This window comes from Pongo abelii, chromosome 5, assembly GCF_028885655.2.
Source record: "Pongo abelii isolate AG06213 chromosome 5, NHGRI_mPonAbe1-v2.0_pri, whole genome shotgun sequence".
Lineage (NCBI taxonomy): Eukaryota > Metazoa > Chordata > Mammalia > Primates > Hominidae > Pongo > Pongo abelii.
Window position 1 is genome coordinate 162,228,099 of NC_071990.2, and position 14,584 is coordinate 162,242,682.

At 41.8% G+C, this 14,584-nt stretch overlaps 1 protein-coding gene across 1 annotated transcript in view; it reads right to left on the minus strand.

Moving 5' to 3' along the window:
* The window catches only part of LOC134761581 (plasminogen-like), a 33,754-nt gene extending 28,860 nt beyond the window's left edge, over positions 1-4,894 (minus strand). Inside the window, 2 exon segments of the mRNA XM_063725079.1 lie at positions 215-396; positions 4,745-4,894. Coding sequence (XP_063581149.1) covers positions 215-396; positions 4,745-4,779 — 217 coding nt within the window. The 5' untranslated portion in view covers positions 4,780-4,894.
* Between the last annotated feature and the right edge of the window lie 9,690 nt (positions 4,895-14,584).

The following is a 14,584-nucleotide window of genomic DNA, read 5'->3' on the forward strand; positions in this document are numbered from 1 at the left end:
TTGCACCCTTTCTAAAGACACCGCTGACTAGCATTGCACCAAAAATTACACCTCTTGCTAGAGCAGAGAGGGTGCTGAGGCTTCCTTCTGCATGGCATAACCTCAACCAACCATCAAGTTTCTGAGTAGCATGGAAGGCTTCTGCATCAGTCGGATTTTAAATCTTTTCACCCCAATGTTCAAATGTGTAGATGTCTGGCCACAGACTTCTTACCTGCTTCAGAATGAGCCTCCATGCTTGGAACTGGAAGAACAGTGGGAGTCTCTAGGACACCTGATTCTGTTTCTGAGCATTGTGTCAGGTTGCAGTACTGCCACCTCACACACGGATCAGTTGTGTAACACCAGGGTTGTTTCCCAGAATCTGGATTCCTGCAGTAGTTCCTGGTCAGGCCACTGCAAATTCCAAAACAATACAGGTCACAAGAGACGGGAAAAAATTCAGGGGCACCCAGCACTGTCTAAATTTTGTTACAATAAAGTGTTAAAAAGTGACATTTGAATATTCCCATTTTAGGTAAAATGATATTCCCAGAGGCAAAAATGGTCCTCAAGTTCTAAAGAACAGTGTAAATTTCCAAGATAGATTATAATGTATATTTTAAAAAATCAAAAATAGTCTATGCTCCATTTAAAAACTGAGATCATGCATATATGTACACAAGAAAAAAATTAGAGCTGGCTGTGATGGCTCACACCTGTAATCCCAGCACTTTGGGAGGCTGAGGCCGGCGGATCACCTGAGGTCGGGAGTTTGAGACCAACCTGACCAATACGGAGAAGCCCTGTCTCTAGTAAAAATTCAAAATAAGCTGGGCATGGTGGTGGGTGCCTGTATTTCCAGCTACTCGGGAGGCTGAGGCAGGAGAATCCCTTGAGCCCAGGAGGCAGAGATTGCGGTGAGCCGAGATCACGCCATTGCACTCCAGCCTGGGCAACACGAGCAAAACTCCATCAAAAAAAAAGAAAAAAGAAAATATCAGAATATGTTTCTCCTTCTGCCAACTGCATTCCTCCAGAAAACTGATGTGGATTTTTGAAGTGTGTATCTTAGATTTTATTAATGCACATAAAAATATATAATATATTGATATCTGCCTACTTCTTTATATCCTTCTCTAGGACTCTACAGTAACATGTAAATTGGAATCAAAATATATTTCTTCAGGGAAGAAATGGCATCCCACATGACGCCATTCCCAGGCCAGCCCCCTTACTCTATGTATTCACAGTGTAGCTGTAGCTAAATGGCTATACATTTACAGTAAAAAACAATTGTGAAAATAGTATTAGTGTAAACATCATATCAGGTAGATCAAGTGGGTTTGCATCTATAAGCCTTATCAAAGCTTCCGTGGAAAAATAGCTCCCAGGCAGGATGCCATTTCTCTAGCATGGGTTCCTGGGCAGGACCTCCTCTCCTGCTCTCAGTCCATCCTCTGCTGGAAACAGCCACTCAGGGACTGAGGGGATGAATGATGAGTTGAAACGGATGCATGGCATAAAGGGAGATGGCTGGGTAGACTATGAGATATGAAGAGGTAGGACAGCTGCAGAGGAGTCAGAAAACAATGGAGTAAGAGGCAAAGAAAGCGAGTAACCCATGCTGGGTGTATCTTGGAGCATTTGCTCCCCCTTATGAATCCCAGGAACATTGCTCCAACCTCTCAGTATTCTCTCATTCATGACCTGTGGCTGTCTGTGAAAACGGGAAATGTATTATGTGCCACGGGGATCCAACACTGTCTCTCTAGAGACTACACATGTGACCTAGTCTCAAGCACAGACCCTCCATTCAAGAAGCTTGTTCTCTCTTTGTGACATTTCGATAAAGCTGAGTTGAAAAAAAAAAAAAAAAGAAGAAGCTTGTTCTCTGAGCATTTGGATGTGCTCAGAGCCAAGGAGGTGACTTATTTTTCTTCCTTGGCTGCCCTCTTTTTGATACATGAAATATTCTTGTCATAGAATATACCTCAGTGTTCACAATTTTGAGATTACTCTAGAATTTGCAATATCTCTTTGAACCCAAATATTTCAAACTTTTATTAATATTATGTACCATCATAGGTAAGGCAAGAAACTTACAATGGTATAATTCCATTTATTCCCTACACGATTTATGCTACATTTTCAAATTTTTACTTCAAATATGCTAAAATAATACATATTGCTGTCATTTTGCTTCAAGCAGTCAAATATAATTTAAGGCAATTAAGAAATTTGATCAAGAAAATATTTTGCATTTACATCTACATTTGCCATTTGCTGGCTTCTTTATTATGTGGGATGCAGAAAGTTCCCCTCTTGTACTATTCTTCTTCTACCTAATCTCCATTGGGTTACATCTTTTGTTTCATAAGCCTGCTGATTCCAAATTCTTATCGTTTCGGGTTTCCTTGTTTTGGGGAGTGCACAAGATCCATTTATACAACATTGATGATATTCAACGTATTTTCTTGCTTGATGTAGCATTCTCAGTATATCCTTTCTTTTTCCTGTGTATTGTTTTGACCATACTCCTTTGTACGCAGCTTGCCATGTTTCTGATGAGAACGCATTAGTCATTTGTATCACTGTTCCTCTAGCAGACACAGCTCTTTTTCCTCTGGTTTCTCATGAGATTTTTCTTGATACCGTATCTTTGTCTTCTGACAGACAAGCTGTGAGGAAACAAACTGCATCGCAGAGTTTTCTTTTTGAAAATTCTCTTGCTGATCCATTGAGCTCCTTGAATCTGTAATCTTTTTATGTACCGCATTTTTGGAAGGTTTTCAGCCATCCTTGCTTCAAGTATTTGTTTCTGTTCTAATCTCCTATTCCGCTATTTCTGTGACTTCTTTCCCACATGTAGGAAATCTTTTTATATTTTCCTCCATGTCTGTGAGGCTTGGTAGATTTCATTTTACAGTATTTGTGGATGTGTGTGTGTGTGTCTGTTTGTAAGCTGTGTATCTGTGAGTGTGTGTGTGTGTATCTGTTTGTAAGCTGTGTATCTGTGAGTGTGTGTGTGTGTAGCTGTTTCTTTAGCTTCTATGGATTTTTTTTTTTTCAGTTAGTTTTTCTTCTTAAACTTTTAACTGGATAGGGAGGCCATTCAGTAATTTTTTATTTAACACATACTTTTCACTAGATTTTTGATTTGACTTTTTTATACTGTTAATTCCTCTTGATATTACATCTGTTTGGTTCCACATCCTTGTTTTTTTAAATCCCAGAACTCAGTTATCATACTGATATGCCCAATATTTATGCCATTCTTATCATTTCTGTCACCTGGGCCTATTTGTGTTGACTGATTTTTCTCCTGGTCATGGATCACACTAAATGATGTTCAATGTGTAGGCAGATTTTAATTTTAGGACTCACACTACTGATACTGCAGAGTTGAGCCACTTGGTTTTGTTGTTTACCTCTAAAGAAGGTTGAGTTTTTCTCTAGCAGGCAGTAACTTGACTTGGACACCATTTTGATGCTTGGACACTTGCTTTTCAGCCTTGCTAGGTTTTCTCTGGAGCTGCCTTAATTCTAGGAATATGCTAATTCTACTCCTAAAGTCTGGCTTTCCTGGGGTCTCTACTGAATGCCCAAGATGTTCAGTGTGATCACTCTCCTCTGGCTGGTCAGAACTCCAACGACCCCCAGTGCTATGTCAGCTCTGTCAGCTTTATTGAGCTCACTGTTTTCTTGTAGTTGCTGTTCCTCAGTAGATGTCCTTTGCCCTAGTCTCTTGTGGAACATTTTTCTGTACACAAGGAACTTTATGTTTAGCCAATGACTTGACGAGACTTCTAAATGTATTCCTAGAGCTCCTTTGCCCCATGAATCCGTTCTCATTCTTAGCTGGCCTAGAAAATCCTAGCTACCTGAATAATCCCAAACTCCAATCTCTCCTCCATTCAGCAAGATGGATACAGTCTGCATGGGTTCTGTCTCCCTGCTCTTCAGTGCAGGAAGGGTCTCCAAGAAGAAAGCCAAGGAGGGCATCTATGGAGTTGATCTCATTGTTCTCCTTCTCGCAATTCTCTCAGTCCTTTACCATCCATTGTTTAACGTGTGGAAACCGTTTTTCCAGGTCTTTTGTAGCCACTTAAGCAGAGAGACTGGCCATGAGTTGGTCAGACCCAGGCTTCTCTCCATCTACCAACCCCTTTTATTTTTCAGCATCTGTCTCTTTGCTGTCTCTCATCAGCCTTCCTGCCTTTGCCCTTCTCTTTCTGGCACCTCATATCTTTTCAGACCATTGATGCTTGGGACCGAGTGTGTTTCTATCCATTGGAATAGACGTAGATATACAAAGAGAGAGATTCGCCTCTCCATAGATATGCACATACTCCTTCCTCGGGAGCCAAGACAGAAAAGGCCAACATAACTTTTACTTCAGGAATCAGAGTTGGAATGATAGAATTCCAAGGTGGAAAAGCTGCATTGACTCTTACTGTGTGTTGTAGAAAACACTCTAACTGTTTGGTCATTTGTGGTCCTGACATTTTTCTTAATGTGATCACCTAGCCTTCAGACATCCTCCTGATGCATAAAGCTATGAGGAAGGAGAGCCAGATTAACATTTCTTATCTCTGAGACCCTTTGCTTCAAGGCAATATTCCTGAGACATTTTGCTATGCCCTCTACATCTGAGACAAGTTGAGTCCTGAGCACTTAGCTAGAAGCATGACTCTTCTAACAGAAACTTTGGTCAGCCCTTCCTTCTCTTATGGTAAAGAACAAAACGTATGCATTTGGGTACTTTTCTGGGGTCCTACTATGCTTGTGTGGTGTCATAGATGACTAAGCTTGGCAGGTTCTTCCTGTGATAGTGGTGAAGTATGTGCCTCGATAACTCTGTTCATTTCCATGGTAGCACTCCCGAACAGAAGGCCTTGGCTCAGTCGGTGCTAAAATTAAAACAGGAAAAATTAAGCTGAGTATCTTCTAGAACGGAGAAACAGTTGAAGCCATTTATGACACAAACCAGAAAGAAGTCTTGCAGAATTACAACCATTCTCTTTTTTTCATTTGTACACAGATGAACACGAGAAAAAAAACAAAGAAACAAACACCAATAGAACACATTCCTACCATTCTAGAAATGTAGTAAGTTCTTCAAAGTATTTCATGTAAAAGCTCAGAGAAAAACAACAGTTCAGAGTGCTTCTCATGGATAACTGGGCTCACGTGCAAATTGGTCTCTAGTGATCTCCACTGAATGTTCATGGGGATCATGGGGCATGACAGAATAAACGGCTACGCATTTGGCGGTGCAGACTGTAGATGGTGATTGGCTGTCGAGGGCGGAGGTGGGGACAGACATGGAAACCTTGCACGTTTCCCTAGACCGTTGATCACGAGAGCCAAGGCCTTCAGCTTCTGGCTTCTGGCCGATTGGGAAGAAAACGGTTGTGCGTCTAGGACTGCAGGCAAAAATGGTTTGCTTCATAAGGATGGGTGGAGGCCAAAATCTTATCCCATTGGAAGAGAGATGGAATTTTCTCACGCCCCACAACCTGCATTGCAATAAAGCAGAAGTCTCCTACTCTTTCTCTCCAGACCCCCCACAAGTACAACTTCCATTAGAGAAAAGTACAGGAACATTGAGAAATCACTCACTTCAAAGCCTAGGGCTGCAAATCTTGCCCAGGTCTGAGGAAGGCCTGAAAGATAGAGCCTTGGGAGCTCATGTACTGCTCCATAATGCAAGGGCAATATGGAATTAATGCAGCCCTGTTAAGTTTCTCAAGATTCACGGGCTTAAAAGCCACACATTTCTGAGAATCTGCAATGACGAAGATTGCACTGACTGTTGTCTACTTGAAGAAATCCCTGGAGAAGCTCACCGCATTGGAAAGAGACACACATCTGACAGCATGTTACAATAGGAATTCTGGATTGGACACTGAGATAACTCATTTTACAATGAAGTGAGTGGTGAAGTCGAGCACCCTGGAGGGTTTGTGCCTATCCTAAAGACACAGCCCACTCATGTTGCACCAAAAATTACTCCTCTGGCTCCCCCAGATGCTGCACTGAGGATTCCTCCAACATGGCAGATCCTCAACCAACATTGGAGCACCTGTGTAGAATGAAGCCTTCTGCATCAGTGGGAGTTTCCATGGCTTTTCTTCTTAGTGTCTAAGCGTGGAGATGTCTGACCACAGACTTCTTACCTTGTATGAATGAAGCCTCTAGGCTTGGAACCCGGATAACAGTCAGAGGCATGAACACAGTCCCTTCATCGTCTGAGCACCGTGTCAGGTTGCAGTACTCCCACCTGACTTTGGGATCCGTCGTATAACACCAAGGGCCTGCAGCACAAGTCGGATTCCTGCAGTAGTTGGAGATCAAGCCACTGAAAATCCCAAAACGGTACACGTTACAAGAGATGGGACAATATGCAGGAACATCCGGCACCCTCTCCATTTTGCTGTAACAAGGTCATAACCAGTGCCTTTGCAATATTCCCATTAGAGGTACCATATGATTGCCACAAGCATGAATGGCTCTCAAATTCTCATCCACTCTGCACATTTGTAATAGCTAATAGATTTTAACTTCTTTTTTTTTTAAGACCTAAAGTAGCAAATGCTTCTTAGAAGCAAAGAAATAATACATACATGAGGGCTAGGAGGGTCCGAATATCCTCCTTCAGCCTTTGGCCAATCCATCTCTCTGGAATACCTGGTACGGATTTTGACGTGTGTATTGTGGAATTGTTTATGCACATACAAGAGTATCTCCATCTGTCTAGCTCTCTTGATCTCTCTCTATAGGACTTTATATAGTATTGTGCAAAGTGGAACTAACACAGAGTTCTCCAAAGAAAAAATGCCATCCAGGACGATATCATTTCCAGGCCAGCCTTCCAACTCTGTGTACTCAAAGTGTAGTGAAAAGCCCCTACGTTACCCACGGAAAACCATCGTGAAAATATTATTACTGTCTGTAGACACTGTATCAGGTGGGTCTAGAATATTTCTTTCTGCAAGACTTATCAAAGCTGCCCTAGAAAACTGGCTTTCAGGCAGGATGCAGTATCTCTAGAATGGGTCCCTGGACACGACCTCGTCTCCTGCTCTCACTCCATTCTCTAGTGGCAGCAGCCACTCTGGGACTGAGGGCATGGTGGATGAGTTGAAAGAACAGTGGGACCCAAGGCATAAAGGGAGATGGTTGAATAAACTATGAGATCTGAAGAGGTCGGGCAGCTACGGAGGAGTCAGCAAACAATATAGTAAAAGGCAAAGCAGGTGAGAATTCCGTGTTTGGTGTATCTTGGAGCATTTGCTCCCCATTATGACTCCCAGAAACATTGCTCCAACCTCTCAGAATTCTCACATTCATGACCTGTGGCTGTCTGTGAAAATGGGAAATGTATTATGTGCCATGGGGATCCAACACTGTCTCTCTAGAGACTCTACACATGTGACCTAGTCTCAACCCCAGACCCTCCATTCCAAGAAGCTGGTTCTCTGAGCATTTGGATGTGCTCAGACCAGAGCAGTTGAAAGACTTCTTTTTCTTCCTTGGCTGTCCTCTTTTCAATACATGGAATATTCTTGTTATAGAAAATACTTTAGCATTCAAAATTTTGTGATTACTCTAGAATTTGCAATATCCTATGAACCCAAACATTACAACTTTTTATTAATATTTGTTACCATCACTGATAAGGGAAGAAACTTACAATGATATAATTCTTTTATTCCCTACACGATTTATGCTATGTTTTCAAGTTTTTACTTCTACATACGCTAAAATAATATATATTGCTGACATTTTACTTCAAGTTGTCAACTCTTATTTAAGGCAATAAAGAAATTTGAACAAGAAAATATTTTGCATTTACATCTACATTTACCATTTGCTGGCTTCTTCATTACCTGGGACGCAGAAAGTTCCCCTCTTGTACTATTCTTCTACCTATTTTCCTATCGGTCACGCTTTTTGTTACATAAGTGCCCTGATTCCCAATTTTTATAGTTTTTGGTGTTCTTGTTTGGGGAATTGCAAAATATGCATTTATGCAACATTGTTGATATTGAAGGCATTTTATGGCTGGATGTAGCATTCTCAGTTGATCTCTTTTTTTTTTCCTGTTTGTCATTTTGATGATATTCCTTTGTATGCAGCTTGCCGTATTTCTGATGAGAACATATTAGCCATTTGTATCACTGTTCCTCTAGCAAGACACAGCACTTTTTCCTCCGGTTTCTCTGAGACTTTTATGATACTATGTCGTTGTCTTCTGACAGTCAAACTGTAATGTACCAAAGTGCATCATAGAGTTTCCTTTTTGAAAATTCTCTTTCTGATATACTGAGCTTCTTGTACCTGTAATTTTTAAATGTTCCTTATATTTGGAAGGTTTTAAGCCACCTTTGCTTCAGGTATTTATTTCTGTTCCAATTTCTCATTCCTCTACTTGTGTGACTTACTTCCCACATGAAGAAAATCTTTGCATATTTTGCTTCATGTCTGTGAGGCTTGGTTGATTTAATTTTACATTTGTGGATGTGTGTGTGTGTGTTTGTAAGGTTGTGTATGTGTCAGTGTGTGTAAGTGTGTGTGTGCATGTAGCTGCTACTTTAGCATCTATGGATTTTTTTTTCAGTTAGTTTTTTTTCTGAAACTTCTAACTGGATGAGGAAGCCATCCAGTGATTTTTTTTTTTTTTATTTAAGACACACCTTTTACTAGATTTTTAATTTAATTTGGCTCTTTTATACTGTTACTTCCTCTTGATGTTACATCTGATGGTTCCATATCCATGTTTTCTTAAATCCTAGAACTCAGTTATCATACTGATATGTCCAATTTTTATGCCACTTTTATCATTTATGTCACCTGGGCATATTTGTATTGACTGATGTTTCTCCTGGTCATGGATCACACTAAATGATTTTCTATGTGATTTTAAATGATTTTAATGATTTAATTAAAATTTAATTTAATTTAATTTAAATTAATTTAAATTAATTAATTTAAATTAAATTAAATTTAATTTAAATTAAATTAAATTAAAAAAAAATTTAAATGATTTTAAATTTTAGACTCACAATGTGGATATTGCATAGTTGAGCCACTTGATTTTGTTGTTTACCTCTAAACAGGGTTGAGTTTTCCTCTGGCAGGCAGTTAATTGACTTGGACACCATTTTGATGCTTGGAAACTTGCTTTTCAGCTTTGCTAGGGTTTGTCTGGAGCTGCCTTTATTATAGGAATATACTAAATCTACCCTTAAAGTCTGGCTTTTCTGGGGTCTCTACTCAATGCCCAAGTTGTTCAGTGAGGTCTCTCTCCTTTGGCTGGTCAGAACTCCAGTCTCCAGCAGTGCTATGTGAGCTCTTTCATCTTTATTGAGCTCACTGTTCCCTTGTAGTTGCTGTTCCTCAGGAGATGTCCTTTGCCCTACTCTCTTGTGAAACCTTTTTCTGTGCACAAGCAGCTTTATGTTTAGCCAGTGACTTGAGGAGATTCTATACGTATTCCTACAGCTCCTTTCCTCCACAAATCCATTCTCATTCTTAGCTGGCCTAGATCATCCTAGCTACCTGAGTAATCCCAAACTCCAATCCCTCTCCTTCATTAAGGAAGATGGCTACAGTCCACTTGGGCTCCATCTCCCCACTCTTAGGGAAGGGTCTCCAAGAAGAAAGCCAGGGAGGGCATCTATGGAGTTGATCTCATTGTTCTCAGTCTCGCAACTCTCTCAGTCCTCTACCGCCTGTTGTCCAACATGTGGGAACCATTTTTCTACGTCTTTGGTAGACACTTATGGCAGAGAGACTGTCAATGGGGTGGTCAGACCTGGCCTTCTGTCCATCTACCCGCCCCTTTTACTTTTCAGCATCTGTCTCTTTGCTGACTCTCATCTGCCTTCCTGCCTTTGCTCTTCTGTTCCTGGCAAACCGTATCTTTTAGACCACTGGTGCTCAGGACTGAGTGTGCTTCTACCCATTGGAATAGATGTAGATACAGAAAGAGAGATTTGCCTCTCCACAGAATTGCACATATGCTATCCTTGTGAGCCAAGATAGAAAAGGCTAATGCAACCTTCACTTCAAGAACTGGAGGTCAGAATGCTAGAATTCAAAGGTGGAAAGGCTGCAGTGACCCTTAGTGTGTGTTGTGGAAGGGTACTGTACTCAAAGTGTTTGGTCATTTGTGGTCCTGATATTTTTTTTAATGTGATCTCCTTGCCTCCAGATATCCTCCTGCTCTATAAAGCTAGGAAGAAGGAGAGCCAGCTTAACATTTCTCTTCTCTCAGACCCTTTGCTCCAAGGCAATGTTCCTGAGACATTTTGCTATGCCCTCTGCATCTGACACAAGTTGAGTCCTGAGCAGTTAGCTTGAAGCATGACTCTTCTAACAGAAACTTCAGTTGGCCCTTCCTTCTCTTATGGTAAGGAACAAATACGTACGCATTTGGGTACTTTTCTGAGGTCCTACTGTGCTGGTGTGGTGTCATAGATAACCAAGCTTGGCAGGTTCTTCCTGTGACGGTGGTGAAGTATGTGCCTCGATAACTCTGTCCATTACCGTGGTAGCACTCCTGCACAGAAGGCCCTGTCTCAGTCGGTGCTGAAATTAAAACAGAAAAAATTAAGCTGAGTATTTCTCAGAAAAGTGAAACAGGTAAAGCCATTTATAACAGAAGACAGAAAGGAGTCTCTGAGAATTATGACCGTTCTCATTTCTTTATTTGTAGGCAAATGGAAATGAGAAACAAACAAACACCAAAACAACAGATTCCTACCATTCTAGAAGTGTAGTAAGTTCTTAGAAATATTTCACCTAAAAGTTTAGAGAAAAACAACAGATCAGAGTGATTCTCATGGGAAACTGCACTCACGTGCAAACTGGTCTTTAGGGATCTCTACTGAATGTTCATGGCGACCATGGGGCATGAGAGAACAAAGGGCAATGTATTTGGTGGTGCAGGCTGTGGGTGGTGACTGGCTGTCGAGGGCGGAGGTGGGGACAGACATGGAAACCTTGCATGTTTCCCTAGACCATTGATCACAAGAGCCAAGTCCTTCAGCTTCTTGGCAACTGGGCAGAAAATGGTTCTGCATCTACTACTGCAGGCAAAAACACTACGCTTCTTAGGGGTGGGTGGAGGCCAAAAGCTTATCCCATTGGAGGAGAGATGGAACTTTCTTGTGCCCCACATCCTGCATTGCAATAAAGCAGAAGTCTTCTACTCTTTCTCTCCAGACTCCCCACAGGTAAAAGTTTCATCAGAACGAGGTGCAAGAACACTGAGAAATCACTGTCTTCAAAGCCTAGGGGTGCAGAACCTGCCTAGGACTGACGAAGGCCTGAAATATAGAGCATTGGGAGCTCATGTACCGCTCCATAGACACAGGGCATTACGGAATTATTCCAACCTTGTTAGCTTTCTCGAGATTTATAGGCTCGAGAGTCACGTTTCTCAGAATCTGCAATGCTAAAGATTGCACTGGACTCTCTTTACTTCATGATATCTTGGAGAAGCTTACTGGCTTGGAAAAAGTCATCCATCTGACAGCTGTTTCATTAGGAATTTTGGGCTCCAAACAGCATCCCTATCTGCCACTGACATGTCAAGCACCACTGGATCTGCTGGGTCATATGGCCCAAGTGGCAGAGCAGCTTGCACAGCAGCCTGATCCTGTTGCAGAGCCTTCTCTTGTTCTCGACTTCACTCAAAACTGGCAGCCTTTCGGGTCACTAAATAAATGGGCCAAAGTAACAGACCCAAATGAGGAATGCATTGCCCCCAAAATCCAAGTAGGCCCACTAGGCATTGTACCTCTTTCTTGGTTGTGGGAGGGACCAAATTCAGCAACTTATGCTTCACCTTAGAAGGAATAGCTCCAAAGGCCTTACACCTCTGAACCGCTAGAAATTTTACTGAGGTAGAAGGTCGCTAAATTTTAGTCAGATTTATTTCCCACCCTCTGGCATCAAATGTCTCACCAATAAGTACAATGTGTTTACTACTTCTTGCTCACTGGATCCAATCAGCATAATATCATCAATGTAATGGACCAGTGTGATATCTTGCAGAAGTGAAAAGCAATCAAGGTCTCTCAAATAAGATTATGACACAAAGCTGGAGAGTTGTTATACCCTTGAAGTAGGACAGTAAAGGTATATTATTGGCCTTGTCAGCTGAAGGTCAATTGCTTCTGATGGGCCTTATGGACAGGAATGGAGAAAAAGGCATTTGCCAAGTCAATGGCTGCATATTAGGTACAAGGACATGTGTTAATTTGCTCAAGCAATGAAACCACATCTGGTACAGCAGCTGCAATTGGAGTCACCACTAGGTTAAGCTTACAATAATCCACTGTAATTCTCCAAGATCCATCTGTCCTCTGCACAGGCCAAATGGGGGAGTTGAACAGCAATGTGGTAGGAATCACCACCCCCTCATCTTTCAAGTCCTCGATGGTGATGTTAATCTCTGCAATCCCTCCAGGGATATAATATTGTTTTTGATTTACTATTTTTCTAGATAGAGGCAACTCTAATGGCTTCAATTTGGCCTTTCCCATCCATAGTAGCCCTCACCCTATCAGTCAGGGAGCCAATGTGGGGTTTCTGCCAGCTGCTAAGTATGTCTATGCCAATTAGGCAGTTTGGCACTGGGGAAATGACCACAGGATAAGTCCAGGTACCAACTGGACCCAGTGTAAGTCAGACATAAACTAAAACGCCATTAATTACCTGACCTCCATATGCCCCTACTTTAACTAGAGGACCACAGTGATGTTTTGTGTTCCCTGGAATCAATGTCAGCTCAGAGCCAGTTTTCAGTAGTTTCCAAAATGTCTGATTATTTCCCTGTCCCCAGTGCAGTTACGCTGGTAAAAGGCCAGAGGTGTCCTGGGGAAGGATGGGAGAAAGATTAACAGCATAAATTGTTGGTAGCTTAGTGGGGTGCTTCCTCAAGGGGACCCAGTCTCCCCTTTATTCAAGGGCTTCTGGGTCTGTAAACTGTCTCGAGTCTGGAAATTGATTGAGGGGGCCATGATTCTGTGTTTTAATAATTCAGATTAGTCTTTTGTCCATTCTACCTGGTAGTTTTCTGTTTATATAAATTAAGTAGGAATGCAGTAGGCTTTCTATCAATTTCACTTCTAGGAACATCGTGATTAATTAGCCAGTGCCAGAGCTCTACACGAGTCAGACTATTCTGATTGTTGCTTTGCCTCTGCTGTGCATGGTAGCTACACCCAGTGTTCCTCCGATGGGTCAGTGTTGCCACCTGGCCCCTGGCCCTCAGGATCCAATTATTCCCATTGTATTTAAATTTGGTAGTTGAGTGACTGTGGTTCCCACTGTTAGATCTGACATACAGAGAACAGCAATTACAGGGCTCTTCAAAAATGCAGGTGCTGCCCTCACAAATCTATTTCACAAAGCATTGGTCAAGGGTATATCTTCTGGACCCTCCCAGCTGGGATGAGTAGGTCTAAAGTGACTAATCCAACACCACCATCCTAATCTCCCTAAGCCTTTGGACCCCTTCTTCTACATTACACCAAGGGAGATCAGGCATTTCCAGCTCACTTACAGTGGGCCATCTTTTAATCTATATTTCAGGTAATCAAGCAAATAAACTATTAGAACCTTTTTTAAGTCCCCAGGCTGCAACATTAAATGCAGAATCCCTACTTAGTAGGCCCACATTAATAAATTCAGCCTGATCCAACTCTATGTTACTTCCACCATTATCCCATATCCTTAATATCCATTCCCATGCCTGTTCTCCATATTTCTGCTTATATAAATTAGAAAACTCAAGCAATTCTTTTAGAGTGTAATGCATCTCCTCATGTGTCACACGCTGAACCTCACCTCTTGGGCCCATCAGGACTTTAGTCTAGTTATAGGTCTAGAAGCAAACAGGGGCATTGGAGGTGCCTCCTAAGGAGAATCAACATTATCTTGCCTGCCAAGCACCTCAGGGGAGGCCGTCACTGTTGCCTCAAGCAGTGCAGGGTTTACATCCTCAGACAAAGGTGGAAAGGCTAATGGCAGCATGGGTCAGGGAGGGGATGTTGCCAGTACTGAGGATGGGGAAGCTGTTTCTTTTCGCAAAAAAAGGTTAATCAGAGTTCACAAATTTAGTGTCCTCAGCTTCATCAGTGTCCTCTCACATGTCCCCATTCCAAGTTACAGGGTTCCATTCTTTTCTATTCAATGCCCTCACTTTAACTCTAGACACCTGGCAAGGCTGAGCATGAACCTTTCATTGCAGGTTAGCTACTCACATGATAAGAGCTTGTGTCTATTTTTCCACAATTTCAACTCTTTCTCTACAGGAGTTAAGACTCTCACTCAGGGCAATCTTAGCAGATGTGTGGCTCAGTATCTGCTTCTGAAGCCAGGAGACAGAATCCCTGAGTTTATCATTTTCTTTCATCACTTTCTCCAGTGAACTTAGGACCAACCAACTTCTTTATGTTCCTTGGTTCTCCACATATAGTCAAAGGTATTATGCATAGAGTCACTAAACTCCTTCCCTCATGAGTGGTGAATCAGGAGTGTCAAATGCATGTATTTTGCCTAACTCTTTAAACAGTTCATGCCAAGG